This window comes from Gigantopelta aegis, chromosome 3 (assembly GCF_016097555.1).
Source record: "Gigantopelta aegis isolate Gae_Host chromosome 3, Gae_host_genome, whole genome shotgun sequence".
NCBI lineage: Eukaryota > Metazoa > Mollusca > Gastropoda > Neomphalida > Peltospiridae > Gigantopelta > Gigantopelta aegis.
In genome coordinates, this window is record NC_054701.1 from 53,864,553 (window position 1) to 53,890,830 (window position 26,278).

Sequence of the window (26,278 nt, forward strand, 5' to 3'; positions counted from 1 at the left end):
ACAGCTTTCTGTGTGAAACTACCAGTTAAGATACCTTAATTTCATACTTTTTGTCTTCGTCATTGTCTTGATAACTATTTTACAACTATATTTATGTAGTCACCCTTTTAGCAATGTAACAGAAATATAACTACAGTGGAAATGGAGGAAGGGTATCAAAACTTAGGTACGCACAGAAAACTGTGAATTCTGCAGTTTTATCATACTTTTTCTATTTCTAGGGACGTAGATCTTGACAAAAATCACTATGAACATTTGTAACCCCAGGTGGTACCGATGGCCCAAATGTTAAGTCTTGGCTCATGGACTAGGTAATGTTGAATCAATAAATCCAGATGAGGGATACTGTTATACACAAATCAAGTAGAAAAAGATGGTAAAATAAATCACAAAGTACTAGTATTATAACGTATTTTATAGCTTAAACATTAGGACGGCAATGTAGTTGCAGAATAAATACATTTTGAAACGTGTAAAACGGACGTGTGTGGTGCGTATGTTGAATTTGTCAAGGATAGTTTCACCTGGATATGCAAACTGTTTCCATCCACAGAGTCAGTGTACGGAATCCGGCTGTCGTTTACCCACGTGATTGCAGAAAAGTTCATAAATGATGGGTAGTATAAAATAGCCGTGCCGTTTTGGCCTTCAGCTGTTGAAGTGTTCGAATGTCTTATTACTGCATCTATTTCAACTTCTGAACTGAAAAAATGTAAGCAAATTAACATAAAATGTACACCGGTACAATATTTATAAAAAGATAATTCAGAATTCCTTAGAGCATTCATAATAAATTACACATTCTGAAATAAAACATGGGGTCGGCACTTAATTTATACAACTCGCAATGTAACAGAGCGATCATTTCCTACGTGCAACAAACATCTTAAAATCAATGAATATTAAGGTCACATTGATTAAGCATTTACAAAATAGGTTTGTCGCTGATAGCCAAAACAAAAACCTAGTTGTATATTATTAAGATATTTAGGCATATCATTTATTGAGAAATTTTGACAGACACCATATTATCAATTTTCTCCTCCTCTGATATATGGGACAAAGCTATCCCATGAAAGAAAGCTATATAAGAAATTTCTTTATTACATACCTATTTAGTCTTACTATAGTGATAAACACATTTTCAAACCGTGTGATAAAGTTTACTAGTGTCACACATATGTGCGTCACTTTAGTTTTCAAGTTATCATAGTCTGACACCCAATAGCCGATATAGTTTTCGTGCTGGGGTGTCGTTAAACATTCATTCATTCATTCATTCATTTATTTTTACATATGTGCGATATAGACCGGAACTTGTAAATACTGAATTCCATTTTTATTTTCACTGGAGTTAGCGCCTTTTTGTTACTAATGTCATGTATGATTAATACCGTTGAAACACCAAATACGGTCCTGTCCAATGTGTCAATGCGTTCCAATGCGTACTGATCCGCTATCGGAATCGCTGTTGACACACCGCCGCTCAATCAATCCGTCTTGGACCGAGACACACCAAATACGCTTGTGAGAGGTCATGTTGTGTGTGTGTGTGTGTGTGTGGGGGGGGGGGGGGGGGGGTGAATTGACGTCATGCAAGGGTTGTGGGACACTGGGGAGTTCCTTCTCGCTCTTAAAACATAACGAGTGACGAGGCATTATCCACATCGAGCGTGTCGATAACAGTTTTTTTTTTTTTATGCGCACGATTTATCGCTTCCTTGTGACATTATTATGTAAAAACTAAATTAATACTCATTTTCCACTTCACAGATCTAACCGAACCGAACTGACCCATTTTCGCAAATTTTCGTTTATTTTGCAGTCGAGTGGTATATATTCTTGCACAAAATAAACTCGTGCAATAAATAGGAAGCGAAAACAAGTATGTGAAGTTCTGTATATTTATTACACCTCGGTGGAAAAGATACCCATGTGATATTTATCGTCTCTTCACGTGTCTTTTGATCATGTGAACGAGTATAGTATTTTATTTATTACACCGCACATCAATGAACAAAAATCACATTGAATGATTAAGCAAAACATGAAAATGCACAGATCAAGGATCGGAAAAAAGACAATGCTTACCAAAATGACGTCATTTATTAAAATGGTCATGTTGTGGCTACTTCATTTCGCTGTTTATCAATGAAACTTAGCATTCCTACGCCACACATCAGTTTACACAAAGAATATTATAAATATATTCAAGGTTTAACTAAATTATTAAAATATATATTTGGTTAAATTATGCTGCAAACATTAATTGTAAGAATTAACAGCAAGTGTTTTTCAGATTTAAAAATATCAATCGAAAAAAACATGTACAGTCTTTTCGCATAACATCTATGCGGAGTTGTACTGTGTAATTATGCTCTTCTTTGGATTTTGATACTGAATAACATTGTCTTGTACATTTCAAAATGATAAGGAAATAATAAATGCGATAGAAACAAAAACTAATTCCAGAGTTTTCTCATATTGGAATGTTAAACCAAATGTACAGTAGCTGTTAACTGATAAAAAGTTACCTAATGGAGTTTGCATTAACGGATCCCACTGATAAAAAGTTACCTAGTGGAGTTTGCATTAACGGATCCCACTGATAAAAAGTTACCTAGTGGAGATTGCATTAACGGATCCCACTGATAAAAAGTTACCTAATGGAGTTTGCATTAACGGATCCCACTGATAAAAAGTTACCTAGTGGAGTTTGCATTAACGGATCCCACTGATAAAAAGTTACCTAGTGGAGTTTGCATTAACGGATCCCACTGATAAAAAGTTACCTAGTGGAGTTTGCATTAACGGATCCCACAAACTCTATCTGTGGCTTCTCCATACCATCTCTGATGACAACCACTTTGTGCTCGAGGATGACAATGTAGATTCCCACCTTGATACCTAGACTAATCCAGTGTTCCGAGTTATTGCTGTTGATCACACTGTCTGCGAGTTGCAGCTCCAGTTCAAGGACAACTGTGTTATCCTCGTCCTGTTCTTCGCCCGTCTGGTACGTATAACCTAACAATAGCACGTATTTCATATAATGTATAACCTAACAATAGCACGCATTTCACATAATGTATAACACGCATTTCATATAATGTAAAACACGTATTTCATATAATGTATAATTATGTCATAGAATTGGTGTTTTCAGTGGAATTCTAATTACTTTATATATAGAAGTAAACCCGTTACATTACTTAGTACTTGAAAGTACATAGTATTTCTATTGCCAGTACTATTATCAGAAAGTACTTGTAGCGGCAGTAGTGACAGTAGCAATGGTGGTGGTGGTGGTAGTCGTAGTTGTAGTAGTAGTAATAGTAGTAGTACTAATACTAATAGTAGTAGTAGCAGTAGTAGTAATATTGTTAGTGGTGGTAGTAGTAGTAGTAGTAGTAGTAGTAGTAGTAGTAATAGTGGTAGTAGTAGTAGTGGTAGTAGTAGAGTTAGTAGTAGTAGTACTATAATTTAGTTCATTTGAACTAGCTTGGGAATTTGAGCCAATCTTCTTTTCTTTTTTTATGGGGGGGGGGGGGGGGGTCTTTCTTTCCAGGATATTAAAATGTGTACGTACTTTGAGTTTATTGGGAACACATCGGCCTTTGATTCATTACAAGAGTATCCATGAACGCCTCCTGGTCGATCAGAGATGTCAGAAAGATCAAGTTTAAAAGATATATTTAATTTTGTTAACATTGTGTTTGACTAAGTAAAAACTGAATTCGGCTATATATATCCTGACTAAATCCACTGCTAAGAAATTCTGGGGTCCAGCTTATAGCCTGCCACTACCTTTATACATTTGATTTAACAGTGAAATGTAATACATACCTGTGTTTGTAACAATGCCTAGGCTGCAATACACTTTGTTTATCTGTGTCGTGTTTTGTGTTGATTTCTGAGTTATTTCCACATCATTATACTTTCCATAGCCGACCAAATTTTTTCCGCTTCCCTGAACTCGCAAACCGAGGAAAGTGATTACCGCAGAGTCATTGACTGGAAGATCCACATCAAACTTGACGTCTAATGTAGAATTTGTCGGAATGTACAGCAACACTGGGAAGACTCGCCTCTCGGATATCTTCATGTGGATGGGATCATCAGAGATGTTTAGCTTGATTCCAGTATTATTAATGAGGGTCATGTTATCCTTAGAAGATAAAACACAAAAACGTCATACTCATTTTAAAGCAGTACCATTAGTAATGGGCTTAGCCATATAATAAAGTTGGGAACTACTAAATAATACTTCATTTCTCATTAATTATGATGACAGTTTTTAATATTTGCACACAGTTTAAATGACAATGTTTGACACTAAACACAACTTATAAGTACGTTTTGTTTTATTCAGCTATTAGCAATCAGTAGATACAAAAAAAAAATATATTATCAACAAATATTCAAATATTCTTTCACATTTGTTTTATAATTATGGACTGCTGGTGACTTTCAACCTCTTGAATTTTCTATGAAAGACTAAGGGTCAATTTGTCAAAGCTTAGTTTCGATTAAAACTAATACACATACTAGGATTTTTATCTGTGTTGTGTTGAAACCTTCATATATCCGAAGAATTGTACTGGCATTTTAACATAAATATGGACGTGGTTTTTCGTAATGCAAAATTTGGGTACTAATGAAATGCCTCACATAGCGAAATTCAGTTATCACAAATCCCTGCGAAGTTATCGTCTGCAACACCGACATCTGACCTGCCACGTGATCATTACACTAAACAATAAAATTTATGGAAGGCTGGTTGGGTTACCTCTTATGTCATTCACAGCAAAGTTCTTTTCGGTAATTCTGGTGGGGGCATGTTTACATGTGCATTTACATTTACTACAAATAAAGGTGGTTTGGTGGAATTAGATTTTTTGAGAATATATAGTTCTGTATCGCTGTCAGAGTACTTAAGGTGACAATCTGAATTTTGGTGCCGTTGATACGTATAACAAGATGATTAGACATTAACCTATGACGAAAACCTAATGTAAATATGTTTTCAGTGAACACTGTCTATTGGTCTGAAAATTAATCAATATTTTTTACGAGTTACAAATATTTTATGATTTTATTTTCAAAAGAAGATTTTTATGTAAATTATTGCACGGAGTATAGACCCTACACTACCGTATCAAGGACAAAAATAGACAGCCAATGAAACTATCGAAAACATATGATGTTTGTGAAAATATAGCGGAAACACATGTGCTACTTAGCAGATAGGTTGTGGGGTTTTTTGCGGAAAACTTAGCGTTCATGGGAAATCATCACTGTTTTTCACAATAAACTAATGTGACTTGAGAAAGATAAAGTATTATTGTATGTACGAAGTATTGTTTTTATTATATTTTAATTTTTTGCTTATCGTATCGAAAACATATGACGCCAGGCTATAAAATCGGCAAAATAATGGCTAAAAAATCTTTCTCTGTTCAACAAGTTTTAGCTGAGATACTGAGTTCAGACGACGAAGAAATAGATGAAACAACGTACGGTAATGAAAGTGATTTTGAATCCGAAATTGATTTACAAAGTGATATTGATATTGATAACACTGAAATTGATAACAATGTGCAGTCACTTTTTGCACCCTTGTTTTTTCTTCGTACACAATAAATATAGCATATCTTACCATAATTTCACTTGAAATCCATATTTCGTAAAAGGTACGATTTTTTAATCACAAGATTTTCTTCAAACACATTTAAGTGCATTAGTAATGTTCAGAGGCAGGACGTAGCTCAATGGTACAGGGCTCACTCGATGCGCGATCGGTGTGAGATCGATCCCCGTAGGTGGCCCCATTGCACTATTTCTCGTTCCAGCTAGTGCACCACGACTGGTATATCAAAGGCCGTGGTATGTACTACCCTGTCTGTGGAATGGTGCATATAAAAGATCCCTTGCTGCTAATCGAAAAGAGTAGCCCATGAAGTGGCGACAGCGGGTTTCCTCTCTTATTATCTGTATGGTTGAGTGCGTCGTTAAATAAAACATTTCTTTCTTTTTTTAGTAATGTTCAAGCAAAAAATTTTCAAATAGCAATTTTGCATTGGAATTTTTCCAGCATTCTTAAAACGGAAACGTCATGTACCCAGTTTATGTATTACAATGTATTATAATGCTTCGCCACATTAAAACAGAAACTGGTCTACTAACCTTGACCCCTTTCAAACTTCTATAACAAGCAGACGTTGTTTACAGGTCGGTATTTTTTTATTTTTCATAATTCTGGACAAAATATTAATTTTTAAGTTTTAAAAGATGAAAGAAATAAAAAGTACCTTTTGTCAAATATATCATGTCAAAAAATACCGTTGGATATGTTTTATTTATTGTGTACGAAGCCAAACCAAGGGTCCGAAAAGTGACTGTCGTCGACTTTAATGACAGGGTGGTTGTCAGAGGGGGCGAAAAGGGGAGTTTATGTGCACTGGACAGCCGGACAAAAATTGCTGGTTTGACTGGCACCACAAGAGAGAATATTGGAGATAAATAACAAGTAAGTCCATATTTATTTCAAATAGCCTTTATTTTAATAAATTAATAACAGAAAATATTCTTAGTGGCTGAGAAACAAATAACTATATATTGTTAGGAGCTCAGGGTGGCTGGGCAACATGAAAAACGCTTTGGGATTTATCTTGAACAGTTTTGGACTTTTTGGACTCCGGAAACCGCGAATGAAATACTGAATTTGGCTATTCTGGCTACTCGTTTCCATGGTAACAGGCAAAACACATCTAAAATTAAAACTCCCTAATTGCAAAAGGCATTACTAAACCACTAGATTAATACGAGTACGACATTTATCTTGCACGGTTTTGGACGGATGAATACAACTGGATGCAAGGACAGATAGAGGTATACTGAATTCAGAAAATGGGTGTTTGTTGGTGTGTACGTGTGTCTATGATGGATACAAGGACAGATGGAGGTGTACTGAAAATGGGTCTTTGTTGGTGTGTACGAGTGTCTATGATGGATGCAAGGACAGCTGGAGGTGTACTGAAAATGGGTCTTTGTTGGTGTGTACGCGTATCTATGATGGATGCAAGGACAGATGGAGGTGTACTGCAAATGGGTGTATGTTGGTGTGTACGTGTGTCTATGATGAATGCAAGGACAGCTGGAGGTGTACTGAAAATGGGTTTTTGTTGGTGTGTACGAGTGGCTATGATGGATGCAAGGACAGCTGGAGGTGTACTGAAAATGGGTCTTTGTTGGTGTGTACGCGTGTCTATGATGGATGCAAGGACAGATGGGGGTGTACTGAAAATGGGTGTTTGTTGGTGTGTATGCGTGTCTATGATGGATGCAAGGACAGATGGAGGTGTACTGAAAATGGGTCTTTGTTGGTGTGTACGTGTGTCTATGATGGATGCAAGGACAGATGGAGGTGTACTGAAAATGGTTTTTTGTTGGTGTACGTGTGTCTATGATGGATGCAAGGACAAATGGGGGGTCTACTGAAAATGGTTTTTTGTTGGTGTGTACGCGTGTCTATGATGGATGCAAGGATAGATGAGGGTATACTGAAAATAGGTGTTTGTTGGTGTGTACATGTGTCAAGGACAGATGGGGTATACTGAAAATGGGGGTGTTGGTGTGTACGTGTGTTCTGATAGCATCTGATGAAAAGTATTACCGTTTCCTTACACCCAGTCTCGTATCTACCTATTCGTTCAGTTCCTTCTCGTTTTAATCTCTTTGGAAACACGTAAAAGAGTAGGATCACTCAATTATAAAAGTGGCCACATAGAGTTTCCTGAAGACACGAGACAACCTCCCAAAACGAGAAGATATGTAGGGGTGCCGGGCACATGCTCCCTTGTAAAAATGCCCAGAGACAAGTTTTCAGAGCAAATTTAGTTTTGGAACATTTTGTGTGAATTTTATCATACTAATACGAAGTTAAATGCAAACCAAGAAACAAGAAGTAACAACATATATATATATATATATATATATATATATATATATATATATATATATATATATATATACTGTGCCAAATAAGTTTAGCAATTACGTACAAGATATGAAATACAGACAACCTGACTGAATGTTGAATTTATTTGTACACATTATTTCATTGATACATCATTTCTGAATGTAGCCAGCAGTAACACATTGTTACGGTGTCAACGTCGTCACTTTAATGTCAACTGATGAAACGGAGGGGTACATCTACCAAAATGTTGAGAGAGGCTCAATAATGTGTGTGTGCACCAGCGGCATTGATGACAGCAGTACATCGTCGTCTCATGCTTCTAATGATACCATTAATCTCAGGAACAGTAATTGCGTTCCATTCCCGGTTCAGAGCAATTTGTAGGTCATGGACATTAAGGATATGAAGATGGTTTTCGCGTACCCTACGGCCCAGTAGGTCCCATGAATACTCAATTGGGGACAAGTCAGGGGACTTTGGTGGCCAAGTTCAACACTTGGATGTGGTTCCGCTCAAGAAGATTAGTGGTTAGCCTAGCGGTATGTGGTCTAGCGTTGTCATGTTGAAACAGAAAGCCAGGATGCTGCTACAGGAATGGAATTACCACTGGTGTAGTGATCCCGTCGCAGTAACGTTGAGCAGTCATGTTTCCGTGAATGAAAACGAGATCTGTTTTACCTCCACCATGAATGCCTGCCCAGACCATGACGCTGCCACCGCCATATCGGTCATGCTGAATGACGTTGTCTGCATCATATCGTTCTCCCCGTCGCCTCCATACACGACGCCTGCCATCCGCAAACTGAACACAAAACCTGGATTCATCTGTGAATAATGTCTGATCCCATTGTCTGCGTCGCCAGTGTTGGTGTATTCTGGCCCATCTCAGACGTTCCTGAATGTGACGCGCTGTCAGGGGAACAGCAACAACAGGGCGAAGTGCTTGTAATCCAGCAGCATGGAGACGGTTACGGACAGTTTGAGCATGAATTCTAGTGCCTGTGTTTTGCTGCAAAGTACGGGCTAAACGAGGAGCACTTTCGAACCTGTGACGTCGAGATGACGTCACTAAATACCTATCTTCCCTTGGAGTAGTTAATCGTGGTCTACCAGAACGTGGTCGATCTCGCACTTGCCCAGTTTGGTGTACGCGTTGTCGGAGTCGTGATATGGTACTGTCATGAACACGAAAGTACTGAGCGACGTCGTGTACGCGTTGGCCGGCGTTAAGCCGTCCCATTGCTTCATGACGTTGATTTTCTGTTAAGCCTGGACGGCGACCCGTTCTAACAGGATAAATTCTTCCTTTTGTTTTTGGATAATGTTGGTTCAGTGCATCAAAATGTGATTTCAATACATCCGTATTGCACGCGCTTCTGCGACAGAACGAGCGCACCGCGTTTGCACGTGCAGTACACATAGCGGCGTGCGATATGATAAATGGTGTTCTTTTCATTACCCAAAGCGACAGGGCATATGCAACTAACATATTACCAAGTTTTATCACTTTATTTTAATTTATTTGGATGCAACAGTCATTTACAAAAACTTGCTAAACGTTTTGGTTAAGTATATATATATATATATATATGATGCACGTGGGTGAAATCATTAAGTAATGCAAAATCAGGCTTGCCCCCCCCCCCCCCCCAACAATAAAGCTTTTAACATGAATTTTACTGAAAAACATTAATTCACACACACACACACACACACACACACACACACAAACAAACCCCAGATCTCAGTTGCCTTACACATCCATCTATAAACACTAATTTTAGATCCGTAGAAATTGTCATGGTGACGAGCCTGGGGTTGCGCGTTTGTTTAATATGTGGTCTCCAAATTTATTATAAAAAATGAGAAGAAAAGTGTACTGCAGGGGCGGATACAGGATTTTTTTAGGGAGGGTGTGCAACGTTTAAAAATGCCACGTTCAGTATTCAAAAGTACAATTGTATTATCTATATCATATAGATATGATTGCGCCTGTGAACAATGCAAGTGGTCACTGTTTTTACAAGGCAACACCGATGTCGCTTTAAAGATAATGTCAGGAAGAAGTCAAGTTGATCAAAGGGACGTTTTGGCTCACTTTGCCCGCTGGCGTGAGGCCTGTAATAAGGCAATATTTCACAGCAATTTCAAGCTGACCAAAATATTACATGTTCCCCACTAAAAAATAATGTTGCTAAGTCTAAAATGGGTGTGCAACCAAAGTATCCACCCCATTCATAGGTATGAGCCTACCGTGTGTCAGACCGTTCTAGTGTTATTTTTTGGATATGCTACCTACTATTTGAAAAATACGATTATGTGCCACTTAAATGTTTAACCAAAATTGCAACTAAAGTTAATACAGTAATAACAGTATGCCGAACGAGTAACTGTTCTCTGCAATTACCAAAAATCAACAAACGCCAAAATACGGCTAACGACATTATTATTGCCTTTGATTACACCATCTTTTAAAGTTACATTCTCTGGTTACCATATTATAACATCATGTACAAATGTGAAATACAAGCTCAAATGCACTTTTAAAAAAGTCGTGTGTGTTCGCTATGAACGGATATCGTCAAACGTATACGCTTGATTCGTCGCCTGTGCCGCCATAGCTCGGCAAAGCACAAACGACAGCCTGTTGTCAGTTTCAGTTAACACGTGCGTTTGCCGATTTCAAATTGTAATGTTCGTCTCAAAAAATTAAAAGAGAAATCTTGCGCTGTACGAAGAACGTTCGGTTGAGGATACAGTACTAGTCTTTAGTTAAAACCAGTTTGATCTTGACAACGTATTATCGACAGTCGTACCTTCCTATTTCAGAATTGATCTTTTATAAAGTGTTAGTAGAACTTTCAAACTTTAGTTTGTATACTAGTAACACATTAATCATGTATATATTTTTAAAATAAAATATACTAAAGTAGACAATGAACGTTTTCACTTCTTAATTTTACATGTTAAAATCGACAAATTCAAATAAATATTATTTCGTTTGGAAAGGGTAAAGTTGGGGGGGGGGGGGGGGGTTGTTTAACGACATCAAAGATAAAGCATATTGATTTAATAATCATCCGACCCCATACAACCGTAAATAAAATGTGCTGAGTGCGTCGTTAAATAAAACATATCCTATCCTTCTGTTGTTGGATGTCTAACATTTGGTAATTTTGACATATAATCTTAGAGAGGAATTGGGTGCATGTGCAGGGGGAGGGTATTGGAGGTTGAAACCCTTACTTGCCCAAGCTTAAAAAAAATTTAAATGTATTGTTTTGGGGAGCATGGCCCCATATAAACTTCGCTTAACACTGTCTATAACCCTAACCCCGCTGAAATCCTTGCACACGCGCCTTGGAAACCCGCTACATTTTTTTTTAGCAAGGGATTGTTTATATGTACCATCCCACAGACAGGATATCACATACCATGGTCTTTTTGTATACCCGCCGATGGGGATCGATCCTAGACTGACCGCGCATTTCCAAAAAAACACCTTTTTAGGTCTAAGTAATGAATAAAAATAACATATAGTCTTGAAAAATGTTATGTAAATCGAATACAGTACCCTCTTCCTCTACCCCTAGAGCGTTACGTAATTAGTAACACCCCCTTACATGTAAAGCGTATGCCAACAGCTGGCCACTGTCAAAATTTCAAGGCAAATCCCCCACTCACCGACCCCTGGAAACGCGTTGTACCATACCTCTATGGATATAAATATGTTTTGGAGATATGAGACGACCCCTCAATCAAGACAGTTCAGTTTGTTCAAAAATTGCGAAATCTCACGTGATCTCTTGTTGGGGAATTCTATACTTTTGATGAGCCAATGAAAACCGAGATCGGTACGAGCCCGTCAAAAGTGTTCCACTTTCAAAACCATGGCTTTGTTTTTGACCTGGATAAGCCAGCGTAGTGAAACCAATGCGGAGTGCAGCGTCATATATGCACCAAACGTAATTGGATTTTCTGTTCTATACGCTTAAATAATAAAAATATTCCAAGGAATGTAGTTTTAATATGATTATCTGAGATGTTGCGACTCGCGAATATTCCTTTACTATAATTATTTTGTAGATAGTGAATTAAAAAAAAAAAATTACAATTTTGTTTTTAAAAAGGGGCACGACAGTGGAGGGGGACACTGATCCGTTAATGCGTAAAAGTACCCCAAAGTAGCATATTAAAATCGGTTTGTTTTTAATCAGTCATTTCTACGATAATCCCAAACAAAAAAACAAAAATGGGTGTGAGGAAACAGTAACCTTGCTCATGTTGGAATCCTGTTAAAACTATTATATTAATATATTAAGCCTTTCAAATGACAAAACGTGTAGAAATCTTATTTCCTCAGCTACATTAAACGGTCCGCGTTTTACCAACACCCCAATCATATGAAGCATTCTGACAGTACTGTTAATAAAGCAAGACATGTCCCCTACCGAGCCCAACATTTTTTTATATCTCTTAGTTCACTATGTCAAACATGAGCTAAGTAACATGAAAGTCAAACTTTATCTGTAATCCTATATGATAAAGTTATACACAAAATGTCAGCTCAAAATCTTGAGGCATTGCAAAAAAGAAAGTCGGAAAAACTATATGTAGGACAGAAAGACAGATGGAAACAAAACCTATTATAGTCCGCTCCAGGTGGACCGGTAGGAGACTAACAACTGGAGCCTACTATAGTCCCCTCCAGGTGGACCGGTAGGAGACTAACAACTGGAGCCTACTATAGTCCCCTCCAGGTGGACCGGTAGGAGACTAACAACTGGAGTCTACTATAGTCCGCTCCAGGTGGACCGGTAGGAGACTAACAAATGGAGCCTACTATAGTCCCCTCCAGGTGGACCGGTAGGAGACTAACAACTGGAGCCTACTATAGTCCCCTCCAGGTGGACTGGTAGGAGACTAACAACTGGAGCCTACTCTAAGCAACACTTCGAGCAATATTACCTGTCGGATTTCTGTAAAGGTTTTGGTAACCTGAAGATCAAGCTGTGCAATGAAAATCAGTTGGTCGTTGGTGTTAACTGATGCGCTCAACGTCAGGGTCTGACCTTCACTCAGACTATCGTCCTTCATTAGTTTTACAATAGCCTGGATGCGAATCTGCAAAGTTTAAAAAAAAAAATTACATTAATAATCCTTCACAACATCAGAAATTAATCCATTTGTCTACCCATTTACTTTTGTACTTTTTGTTATTACATTTTTAAATGAGAAGTGAATTGTATCATCTACTACTGTAGACGAACCTGTTGATATGATCACTTTCAAAACGAGCCCATACATGTGCAGGGCAAGCGACATGCTCGTGTGTTTTCACCGAAAGGGATTTATACATGCATACATTTATAAGTGTCTCTTAAACATTTTAACTTAAGTTCTATAAACATGTATGATGTTTTCAAATCTATATATGTTTATAGTTTTAAATGTTCTGTCAAACATTGTACTGATACATGGAGCCGTGTTGTTGTTTTATGTTTACCATAGCCTCATACACAGTTCCGATGATCTGACTATAATGTTTGTCTTTATCTGTATGAAATTTTATTTTTGCTATATTGTGTTGATATGCACCAGAGTTTCTTTCATGAATGTGATTCTTTCACAGTTATTTACACTGTTTTATTCATAATTACTTTTATAAATGTTTGTCTCGCCATTACGATATAAAATGGTGACAGCACCAACTTACGTTAACAATTTCGTATTTAGATAATTTTATCAAACTATAAAACATAGGTCGATGAAACTTGGTTTATAGTTATATTTATGGATATTAATCACAGTACGTGAAAAGAATTAAAAATTAATTAAAGAAACATTTTAATTAAAATACTTTTGCATTTAGTTTAACGTTTACGTTTTACTTTTAGTTCTATTTCTCACAAACTTGACAAAAGTAAATTGACGAAACTTGTTTTACGGTAGTTCCTATGGATGTTCATGACTACGCACGTGCAAATGATTAAAAATTAATTAATTAAACATTTTTAATTAAAATATATTTATTTTTGCTTAACGTAAATTTAGCGATTTGATCCTTTTCTAATAAATTATAAGTCCTACATCAATGCAATTTTGGTTAAAAGTTCCACCTACGGACGTTCATCACAGTGCAATTACTTAAACATTTTAATTGTTCAACATTAAAGTTTCGTATTTAGGTCTATTTTTAGGTAAAAAAATTATAAGTCCTAGATCAATAAAACTTTGTTTATAGTTGCACCTATGAGTGTTCAGCGCAATGCATGTGACAACTGATTTTCTTTTTTAATTCTGCTTGTGTATAAATGTCTAACAGTCCAGGTGTTTTTTCGTATCGAGATGTCATTGAAAATGCATTCATTCCCCAGAAACGAGAACACTGGGCCACATATCTTCGACACAATTGTTAATATACATTTATGTTCACTAATTCAACCTGCAATGTACATGTAATTTTTACCGAATATGTTTGAAAGTAAGTGGGTACCTATTGCGTTCAGTTTGAGTATTGTGATAGTTAAAATACTAAATCGTGATGGTATTGCAGTAGTGATGGTACTGTGAATTTTTAAATCCCTTCATAATATGAATAGAATTTTTAAAAGCGTTTTCCTACGTCCTCCAATACAAATGTGTGTAGCTTAGCACTGGGAACATACCATTAGTTATTGGAAAGAAAGTGTCCCACGGCCAGGCACTGGCCTTGCCACAGAATGGACGTGAGATGGACGTGTCAGATCCTTTACTGGACATAGGCACGTTAATAAAGTTACTCTGCCTGAGATATAATGTCACGTAACATAGCAAGGCAATCAAAAATTTAAAAAATAAATAAACGTTACTTTTTAAGATATGTGATGTTCCTTTAACCTGACACAGGTGAAGCGAGATTTTTTAAAAATATTTATCAAAATAATCCAAATGGTGTACCCGTCATGTTTCCCAAGTAATCAATTTTTACAAAAAACAAAAAACAAAAAAACTCCCCCAAAACCACGTTATTTTCTGCACCTTATGACTATTTCTTTTTTAAACCACTTCTAATTTTATACAACGCATTAATGATATTTCATGATATCAAACATAATATATAATAATCGCTTTTCTTGCAAGTTCAGCGGGTAGCCAACTGTTCACCGGTGATTTAGAATGTTTTTATTATCTAAGAATGGGCGTCTGTAATGATAAGCAAGAAAGGGGCCGAAACTCTAAACTTCGTAATTTAATTATATATTTTTCAATACATATTTCATTTAAACTATGCATTTTAATCATGCAACATTAAATACACCATATCAATTTCATTAGAACTGTTTAATGTTATTTGCAACGGAGATTGATTTGCATCATTAATTATAGGTGCAAGAGTTCAGAAATAGGGCATACCTGACACTGCATCCTTTGTAAGTAAATACCGTAATTTATAAGTATTTTTAAAAACCTTCTGTTTTTACTTTTAAAAAATATCGGAAACAGAGAAGATGAAATTTCACATATAATAATATTTATCTAAACCGCTTGCAAACGCTTTATCGCTATTAAATTTTAATTCCAATTTTTAATTAACAATTTTGTTTATTTCTATCCTATCGCATTCAAGAAATATATTACACTGCACGTTTTTCAAAATCGATTATGCAGTGAATGCTGCCTCATGGCATAAACGTTTTTAGATAATGTTTATATGTGCGGAAAACGTAGATATATGAAAAGCCCACGAAATCTGCCACATGCTGTGAAAGGCCTTTCAGGTGTGGCAACATAAAGTGCCGCACAATTTCACTGCTGCCGCACACCGGACGCGTTATGCATGTGAAAGCGGCTTTATGTATGTTATAATATGATGGATATATCACCCTAGTAATTTAGTTGATGGACTGCAAATCTTTAGACTCATCTTCTTTAATAAATAACGATCTCAATAGTTTGTGCTCTTTTGTTTTTGTTTAAGTGTTTTCTTTCACTTTCTAATAAATCCGATTTTCGGAATTAATATATTTGGGGGCTTATTTGATTTTAGAATTTAATAACTTCATTGTCTTGCATAATCTCCCAAGCAAGCAATAATCCTAATTCTCCACCTCAACTCCTCTTCCATTGCACATACACTGACAATAATAATCTCACTTAAATTAATATTTTTATTATTTAATATTGGACATTTAAAATAAAACTGCTGTAGCAAATAGTTGGGATCTAACTAATGAATATAACTGGGGGCGAACCGACATGAGGAGTACCGTCATGAGGAGTACCGACATGAGGAGTACCATGAGGAGTACCGTCATGAGGAGTACCGTCACAGACTGTGTTGGTCGTAGACCATATTTCACGATGCAAACTATCGAAATCATATAGTCGAGAAAACAATTGTGATAGTTATGATTTATCGATAGCTGAATTAACTATCGAGGCACATATCTTCATTCATTTCAACTTATGTTCGTGCTCATATCCAATTACGGTTCAAGCACGCTGTCCTGGGCACCTACCAATTGAGTCGTTAAAACTCGCTCTGGGTGGGAGCCGGTACCGGACTCCGAACGCAGTACCTACCAGTCTTATATCCGATGGCTTAACCACGACACCACGTTACATCGGTACATACTATCCCAGTATATCGATAGTTCGATGTATTGACACATCCCTAAAATTACGCATCATTTTAGTTTTAGTGGTTCTACTTGCAAACCAAATTTGTTTAACTAGTTCTCCAAGTGAACAATACATTAACGGGTTAATTATATTAACTTACCAAATTAGCATCAGCATCATTAGGTGCGAGTCGAATATTGCACACATAACCTAAACTCAGGGAAGCAATTTCTGTTTTACCTGAAGTGGTATTTCTGGAAAATAAATACACATTCTGTTAATATAAAGTAGATAAAGGCATGATTTCTTAAATATTACCAAGACGCGATTTTAGCATTTAATCTCAACTGGAACACATTTTGTTGTTGTTGTTGTTTTGTTGTTGTTGGGTTTTTTGGTGGTTTTTTGTGGTTTTTTCAGAACTGTTGTCTGTTATAACACGGCCTTGGAAATACTGAAGAAATGTTCATTAGATTGTATGTATGTATGTATGTATATATGCCCACAAATGACTGTCAGGTCAGATGTCGGGAATTAACGTGCTTATATCAATTTAATTTTTCAAGCACGCTCGTTGCGAGCACGATTTCTGACCAGGGCCAGAAACTGTGCTCACAACGAAAAATTAAAATTAAAAACGTTTATACAAATGATTAGATAAAAATACTAATTAATGGTTAAATAAACTTTATTTACAAGGAAGTTAAAAAGTGTTTATACAAAGGGTTAAAAAGGGTTTCTACAAATGATTACGTAAAAAGTAGAATATTGACAATAAAATATGTCTGGTTAATCTGGTATTTATGTCGGAGGAGAGTAGACGGGAAGGTCTGCCCCATTTTAATTCATTTCCCTAGGCCGTCCCATCCACCACCTCAACCATAATGGAAATGTTAAGAATTGGAAAGTGGAGATTGATAAATGATATCTGCATATTAACCATAACATGAACCTGCATAAAACTGTGATTGGTGCTGTGACTTAACTTAAGTCAAAAGAGCTATCACCTAACTTTTAACATCCATTTAAAACAATGAGAAGGGGGAAAAAAAATCATTAGATTAGATATGTAGTTGAGGTATAACTGTAAACTGATGGCGAATGTGTTCTATATTGTGATTGGTTAATTACGTTCTTTTTCCGGGATCAAATGAAAATAACACCCGGAAAGCTAATGACGTTCTTAGAAATTGTAAACTGACTGCGAGTGTGTTCTGTATTGTGATTGGTTAATTATATTCTTTTCCCAGGATAAATAGACAATAACACCCGGAAAGCTAATGACGTCATTAGCAATTGGAACAGGCGAAGATGACGATTCAAGGGTCTACAGTTAGTTCCGTAGAAAAACGATTCAGTTTACAATGGACATAACCATAATGACATTTGCGGGATAAAATAGACAATAACACCCGCAAATCTAAAAACTCAATATGGTTATGTCCACTTGTAGGAACCACTTGGGATGGTGGTTGGTCCAAAACAAACTGTTCATCCATCCCATTGCAAAAAATTCACAGAATTAAGAATTGATCCATGCTCCCCCCGAGGAAATGTTAAAACTGGATGGCTTTAAACGCCTTTTCTTGGCATCTGAATCGTAAAATTTACCCATTTTTAAACAATAATTTTAAAACTATTTTAAGCATTATTTTGCATAGTATTATAACCCAAGAATGTGTTTGTTTTTTTCTTGGCATCTTGATAGCAAAATTACCAATTTTCAGACAGTGATCATTTCCTCTTTTGTGGTTTTATAACTCAAACATTATTATTTAGAAGAGTTCAAACCCGTTACTCTTAGATCTCAATCACTAAATCGTGAATTTTAGCGTTGATCGATGTCGAAATGACCAGGGACGGTAGAACGGGTGAGGGGGATCCGAGAGAAAGCCATAGAATCAACGTTGCTTCGTATATAAGTATGACTATCATATATTCCATTGTAATTTGACTTAGATCACTTTTTATATGCCCATCTATGGGTCGTATTATGGTATGGCGTTGTCCGTCCGTACGTCCCTCTCTTAACTTTTTCTTGTCTAGACTATATTTGGCATACAGATGCATACAGGACCATTAAACCTCACATGTAGGAACAATTTGGGATGCTGGCGTGTCGCATACCATCACTAGATGACTGTGACCTACTTTTCACGTTGTACATAACGGTAAATCCTTGTCTGGACCATATCTTGCATACAGATGCATACAGGACCATTAAACCTCAAAAGTAGGAACAACATGGGATGGCGATCTGTCGTATACTATTACTAGGTCACTGTGATCTACTTTTCACGGTCTACTACACATAACAGTAAATCCTTGTCCGGACCATATCTTGCATACAGTTGCATACAGGACGATCAAACCTCACATGTAGGTACAACTTGGGATTGTGGTGTGTGGCATACTATTATTAGGTCACTGTGCCCTATTTTTCACGGTCTACTGCACATAACAGTAAATCCTTGTCTGGACCATATCTTGCATACAGATGCATACAGGACCATTAAACCTCACATGTAGGAACTTGGGACGATGATGTGTCGCATACTATTACAAGGTCACTGTAACCTATTTTTCACAGTCTGCTGCAGATAACAGTAAATCCTTGTCTGGATCATATCTTGCATACAGATGAATACAGGACCATCAAACCTCACATGTGAGAACAATGTGGGATGGTGGTGTGTCGCATGCTATTACTAGCCCACTGTGACCTACCTTTTACGGTCTACTGCATATAACAGTAAATCATTGTCCGGACCATATCTTGCATACGGATGCATACAGGATCATCAAACCTCGCATGTAGGAACAACTTGGGATGGCAATGTGTCGCGTACTATTACTATGTTAATAGACGGACGGACGGACCATAATACTACTCATAGATGGGCGTATAAAAAGTTATCAAAGTCAAATTACAATAAAATATATGATAGTCATACTTATATACGAAGCAAAGTTGATTCTATGGATTTTTCTCGGGTCCCCCTCACCCGTTCTCCCGCCCCTGGTCATTTCGACGGCGGTCAACGCTAAAATTCACAAATTAGTGATTGAGATGTAAGAGTAACTGGTTTGAACTCTTCTAAATAATATATTTTGGGTTATAAAACTCCAAAAGAGGAAATGATTACTGTCTGAAAATGGGTAATTTTGCTATCAAGATGCCAAGACACAACAAAAACATTCTTAGGTTATAATACTATGCAAAATAATGGTTAAAATAGTTTTAAAATTATTATTTAAAAATGGGTAATTTTGCGATTGAGATACCAAGAAAAGAAGTTTAAAGCCATCCAATTTTAAAATTTCCCCGGGGGAGCATGCCTCCCTGACTGCGCTACACATCTCGGGCGCTGCGCGCCCTCTGGCAAGAGGCCGTTCAAATATTACATAACGCTATTTTTGTCAAAATTAGACACCCACCAACCCCCTTGTAACGTCCCGTAACGCTAGACCATACACATCCAAAATATTACGTAACGCTCTCGGATACACCCCCCCCCCCCCCCCCTCCAACACACAGACAAAGCAACATGGCAATGTTTATTTATACCCATGTGTACTACGATGACGTCATTAAAGTGACGTATTACTATACGATGGAAAAAAAACCCACGGATTTTCCCTTGCGCCATTTGGGAAAACATATAAATACAATATTAAAATGTCTGGTGTAATAAAGCATTTCAGCTTGATTTTTAATTGTTTTGGGTTTACATTTACCTATAAAAACCTACATTATATATTGACACGTTTAAGAGAAAACAAAATTGTGTTACGTAACGCTGTTCAATACACCCCCCACCCCTTGTAACGCCACATAATGCTTGGACTTACACCCCCCCCCCCCCCCTAAGCGTTACGTAATATTTGAATGGCCCCCAAGGCACATCTGTCATGCTTAACAACGAAGTCTATATTCTATTGACAAAAGTTCATTTGACTTTTTTATGGCCTTTTTTGCCTGTTGTGTTAAATGTTTCTTGCATAAATTAAATTTGTTACTCTTTTTTTCAAACCAGATACCTAAATATTTGTATTCATTCATGTTTTCTAGTATTTGATTACCCAAATAAAATATTTTCTTATAATCTTTCTACCGAGACAATACCTGGCTACAATCTAACTGTAGACCCTTGAACCGTGAACTTGGCCTTTTCCAACTGATAATGACGTCACTTTCTAATGACGTCATTAGCTTTCCAGGCTGTTAGTTTTATTTGATCTGTAACTGTATAGGGCCTACATTTAAAAAAATATTCTATACTTATACTCCTCATACATGTTTATCATCCATTAAAGGCTTTTGTAGGAGATATTGCTGGCACTATAATTTGCTATATCTCCTGCAATATCTCCTGCTGAGATATTGCTTCTTATAATCTTGATTGGTCAAATTTTAATCACAAGACAATGTTTTGTTACGTCACTGTGTTTGTTTCAGCGCTAAACCTACCATTAGTCACGTCACGCCACTGCTGTTCTGCTAGTTAACGAGTCTACCGCTGGCATTCAACCCACATTACTGACATTGTTTACAACTGTCGCAAATGAAAAGAACGATAATGGATAATAAAAAGAATATCCCCCTCGTGTCTTGTGATATCATAATTTATCAGTACTAGTTGATAAAAGTATAAAAACCTCGGCAAGCCTCGGATTTCAACACAGCGTAGTTTTTCTTATGAATGTTAAATGAAGTAACAGAAGTTTCAAGTTGGTGATGTAGGTTCTTGTAATGTATTTTCCAAACATGAAACGTGACTAATAAGTTAACAACATGGTGATACAGATAATATACAAGTCAGAGCTCTTGGGTGAATGACACACAGGTCTCCCGATAAAGGTAGAGTTTGTGCTTTGTGAGAGAACTTCAAGGCATGTGAACAGTATCTGTTCTCCCCGAGTCTGTCTTTCATGGGTAAATTATCCTTATTTATAAGACACATACTAAACATGTATCTATGTAATATGCAGTTGTCATGGTGTACTCGTTCAGACGCCTGTAATAGCCGTGGCAACAATTAAATTGCATTGTATCAGATTGCTCGTTACATATTTAATTAGTTGTTGACACTGATTGGTTTGATTAGCAAGTCACTAAGTGGCAGACGTCAGATTACCAATTAACTAATTCTAAGTAATGCACTCGTAAAAATAAATATAATACGTATTGTTATAAAGTTGAAGAGTAGCACTGTGACACTTTTAACAACTCGTGCTGATAAATTATGATATCACAAGACACTCGGGGAGTATCCTCTATATATACTCAAACCACATCAATATAAAGCAAATGTGACTGTTGCAGAAATGTTTGTTTGTGTGTTTAGTTCTGTTTACTATCAACGGATATCGCCAGCTGCCTTGGATCAAGTTAATCCAACATGCACGTCTCGTGGCTATTTTGAATATGATTTACAACTATAGTCCTGCCACAGACAACTGATTTGTAAATTGCACGCAAAAATAGTTGTTGTTGTTGTTGTTGGGGGTGGTTGGGGGGGGGGGGGGGGAGGAGGAGTTTCTTGGATTGTTTTTTTTCAAAACACTTTTACTTTTTTCTTACGTCAAACCAAATAGAAATCATTTTCAAAATACATTTTTATAGAATGATGGGACGGACTACACCTCGATATGCGAAAAATTCATTTACTTCCGAGTCACAAAACATAATGATTAGACAATTCCAGTATCGGCTTCAACCCAATGAACAGTGTATAGACTGTAACTAACCACTATAGCCTAGGTCTACTGTCTACATGTATATTGAGGATAATAAACGAGTTACCAGTTATTATCAAATTTATGTCCCGAATGAAATAACTTTCAGCTGTCACGAGCTTTAGCGAGTGACAAATGAAAATTATTTCACGAGGGACATAAATTTGATAATAACTGGTACCGAGTTTGTTATTCTATTTATTACCTCAGATATTTTTCAGAGAGCCATAAACGCAAACTATTTAAACTACATGACGTCATTTCGTGTTTGCCAACTCGTGATAACGTCATATTTAGTACCGACAAGGTCATTGGTTTGTAAGCGTCACATTATCCAATAGTATTGTTCGTTAGAATTTTTCTCCCTGTTATGAGTGACCGCTGGGGTAATAAATCTATTTATTAACCCCTTGTGGACAGACAATTCCGAATGCCGTAGAATGTCGGGACGGGGTGTAGGCCAGTGGTAAAGTGCTCGCTTTCATGCGCGATCGGTTTGGGTTTGCGATTAGGCTATTTCTCGTTCCTGCCAGTGCACCACAACTAAGCTTAGTATATCAAAGGCCGTGGTGTGTGCTATTCTGTCTGTGGGATGGTGCATATAACAAATCCCTTGCTACTGATAGAAAAATGTAACGGGTATCCTCTCTAAAATATCAAATGTTTGACATCCAATAGCCAGTGATTAATAAATCTAGCCGTTTCGTTAAACACAACGAACTTTAGTTTGTATAAGAATTCGTAAAATAAATACTTTTTGATTGGTCGTTTGCACTTTCACTGACGTGAACGAATATACAGTGAATAATAAAATGACTATCACATAACTAATAATATATGCAGGGTCGTACCTTGATCAAAATCCGGGGGGGGGGGGGGGGGGGGAGACACTACTTTTTATAAACAAATAAAACACTATACAAATTAACCCTGAGATATTTTTGTTATTTTCTGGAGTAAAAAAAAAATGAGATTCTCAGGGGGGCAACTACCCTCCCCCCCCCCCCCCCCCCCCCCTGCGGAGGGTACGGTCCTGCAATGCTTACATACCTCGCGATATAATCAGCGACAGTGACCTTCCGCTGCAGACACGGCATGTTGGCTCCTACAGAGAGTATTGATATGTATGGGATTTCAACAATTCCGTTTAGATTGAGTGGCGCCAACACTTTGACTGTGATGTCTTGTGTTACATCCTCGGGCATACGGATGTCAACCAGAAGTCGTTTTGCTTGTCCAGGGGTAACAAGATTTGAAGGAGATTCACCTTCGGTTATTGTACCCATGTTAAATTCCAGTGTGGAAACATTGGTGAGAGGCTAAAAGTTAAAGTGATAATAATTCAATGAATTTATGTAATTCTGAAACGAATCTACAGTCCTTCCCACATGGAAAGCTTATTTATTTCTGATTCGATTGTTTTCTAAATTGCACACAAAAATAGTTGGGTTTCTTTTTATTTCAAAAACATTTTCACTTGTTACGTCAAACCAAACTAAAATTATTTACAAAAACAACAAACCATAAGTTGAAATTTAAATATATTATTGGTTGTCGCTGTATAAAGAAATGATGTTACACGTTTTCAATAATTATAAGAAAGACGATTAATTCAGAAACTGCTTCATTTGTTTTGATTGCTTTCCATTCAGTACTGACAAAATGTTTAATGATATGTGCAAGAGTAGATTGTTCTGGGTACAGTGTACGTCCCGTTGTCAAAACCAAATGTTGCAGGCATCGAGAGAGACAGAGACAGAGAGAGACAGAGACAGACAGACAGACAGAGAGGTTACCAGAGTGGTTTTCGGTATCGTCATATCATATATTGGCTCGTATAATACATTATTTTTATTCCTAACATATGATATTAACGTTACCGAAACACACGAGGGTAATACTATCTTTATCGTATAATCCAAAGCTTAATACAACGTGTTTTTGTAAACTGTACACGCAACTTTAAGTGTAGTTCGCCATTACTAGATATGATCAGCCATCTGAAAATCGCCATAAGGCGTGAAACTCAGAGTTATGGAAGTACTATAATCATGGTTTAATCCATATATGCTCCACCTTTTAGTGTTCAGCACTATGTACAGCCGTATTAGATATTCTGATATTGTTGGCTCCCCAAAACGATAACCCTAATAAATATGGAATGATTCAAAATGTATGGGGTCTGTAACTTTGATATTTCACACCCATTATAATATGGATATTTGCTACATTTATGGACAATTTATGGCCCATGGGTCAAAGTTTATTAAAATAGCAACAGATTCAAAAGTGTGAGTCATAAATGCGTCAGCAAATAGAATGGCAATAAGTGTAATGGTCGTCGCATGTGGTTTACTTATAATTTTGAATCTTGCTATTTTACAATATTTGACCATTGGGCCTAAAATATTTCACTGAAGGTGACAAATGTCCATATAGCAATGGGTGTGAAATATCAAAATTACAGACCTTGTACTTTACTTTACTTTCATATTCAGTAGGGTCATTGTTTTTCAGGGACCACGTGAATAACCTATGGTGTCCAGACAGTCAGTATAATAACGGTTGTGTATGTGAAGGTCATAATGACAGACTAAAGTAAAAACCTTTAACAGTAGCTGGTAAATTGTGCTTTCTTTGGCATACGTATTCCACGATTGCAGAGTTGTAACCGTTACAATGAAAAAATATCACCTAACTACAATATGACATCACAGGTTAGTCCGGTGGACCTCCCCGCTCCATATATATATATATATATATATATATATATATATATATATATATATATATATACACACACATGTATATACAATGTGTGTGTGTGTGTGTGTGTGTGTGTACATTCTCTCTCTCTCTCTCTATATATATATATATAGAGAGAGAGAGAGAGAGAGAGAGAGAGAGAGAGAGAGAGAGAGAGAGAGAGAGAGAGAGAGAGAGAGAGAGAGAATGTAAATCGATATGTGCATAAATAAATACACTTTAAAGATCGATGATTTCAGTACATATGATCAAGTATGCCCTGTGTGTTTGATGTGGCTGATCACACACGAATGTCATCAGACGTCTTATCAACAAACAAGTATCTACACAAAGCGTACCGTTGTGATAGCCGACGTGTCCGCCGTCACGTCCACTGTGTCTGACAAGGATTTTGAGCCACCACTGTGTGTCACCAATACAGCGAATGACTTTTGTGCAACAGATGCTGTCTTTATAACTTGCAGCACTATTTGAAACTGCAGAGTATTATCATCAAACATAGCATCGGATGACAGTGCAGTTGTACCTGAAAAACAAGTTTAAAATGTATGATTATTCGTAATATTGTTAATCATGCCAAACGCAAGAACACAGTGCAAGACCCGATAATAAATTTGTTTGTTATTTTGCACTCTGGACAATTATAACGTAACCTTGTTGATCAACTAAACTAATGAATTTTCTCGGAGAAAGAAAGAAGTGTTTTATTTAACGACGCACTCAACACATTTTATTTACGGTTATATGGCGTCAGACATATGGTTAAGGACCACACATATTTTTTTTAGAGGAAACCCGCTGTCGCCACATAGGCTACTCTTTTACGACAGGCAGCAAGGGATCTTTTATTTGTGCTTCCCACAGGCAGGATAGCACAAAACATGGCCTTTGTTGAACCAGTTATGGATCACTGGTCGGTGTAAGTGATTTACACCTACCCATTGAGCCTTGCGGAGCACTCACTCAGGGTTTGGAGTCGGTATCTAGATTAAAAATCCCATGCCTCGACTGGGATCCGAACCCAGTACCTACCAGCCTGTAAACCGATGGCCTAACCACTACGCCACCGAGGCAGGTTTTCTCCGAGAAAGAACATGGAGAATATCAATATCAAAGATTTATATTTAACCATAAAATGTACATAACAATATTTCTGACTATATAAGCTATTTACAAGCTCATCATATT

The 26,278-nt window shown here is 36.9% G+C and overlaps 1 protein-coding gene across 1 annotated transcript in view; it reads right to left on the reverse strand.

Moving 5' to 3' along the window:
* LOC121368242 overlaps window positions 1–26,278 on the reverse strand; it is a 101,574-nt gene that overhangs the window by 32,244 nt on the left and 43,052 nt on the right. The window contains exons 13-19 of the mRNA XM_041492883.1: window positions 25,429–25,616; window positions 23,375–23,643; window positions 16,746–16,839; window positions 12,950–13,105; window positions 3,847–4,168; window positions 2,793–3,027; window positions 525–702 (exon numbers count right to left, since the gene is read on the reverse strand). Of these exons, the coding sequence (XP_041348817.1) occupies window positions 525–702; window positions 2,793–3,027; window positions 3,847–4,168; window positions 12,950–13,105; window positions 16,746–16,839; window positions 23,375–23,643; window positions 25,429–25,616 (1,442 nt within the window). The remainder of the gene's footprint in view (window positions 1–524; window positions 703–2,792; window positions 3,028–3,846; window positions 4,169–12,949; window positions 13,106–16,745; window positions 16,840–23,374; window positions 23,644–25,428; window positions 25,617–26,278) is intronic.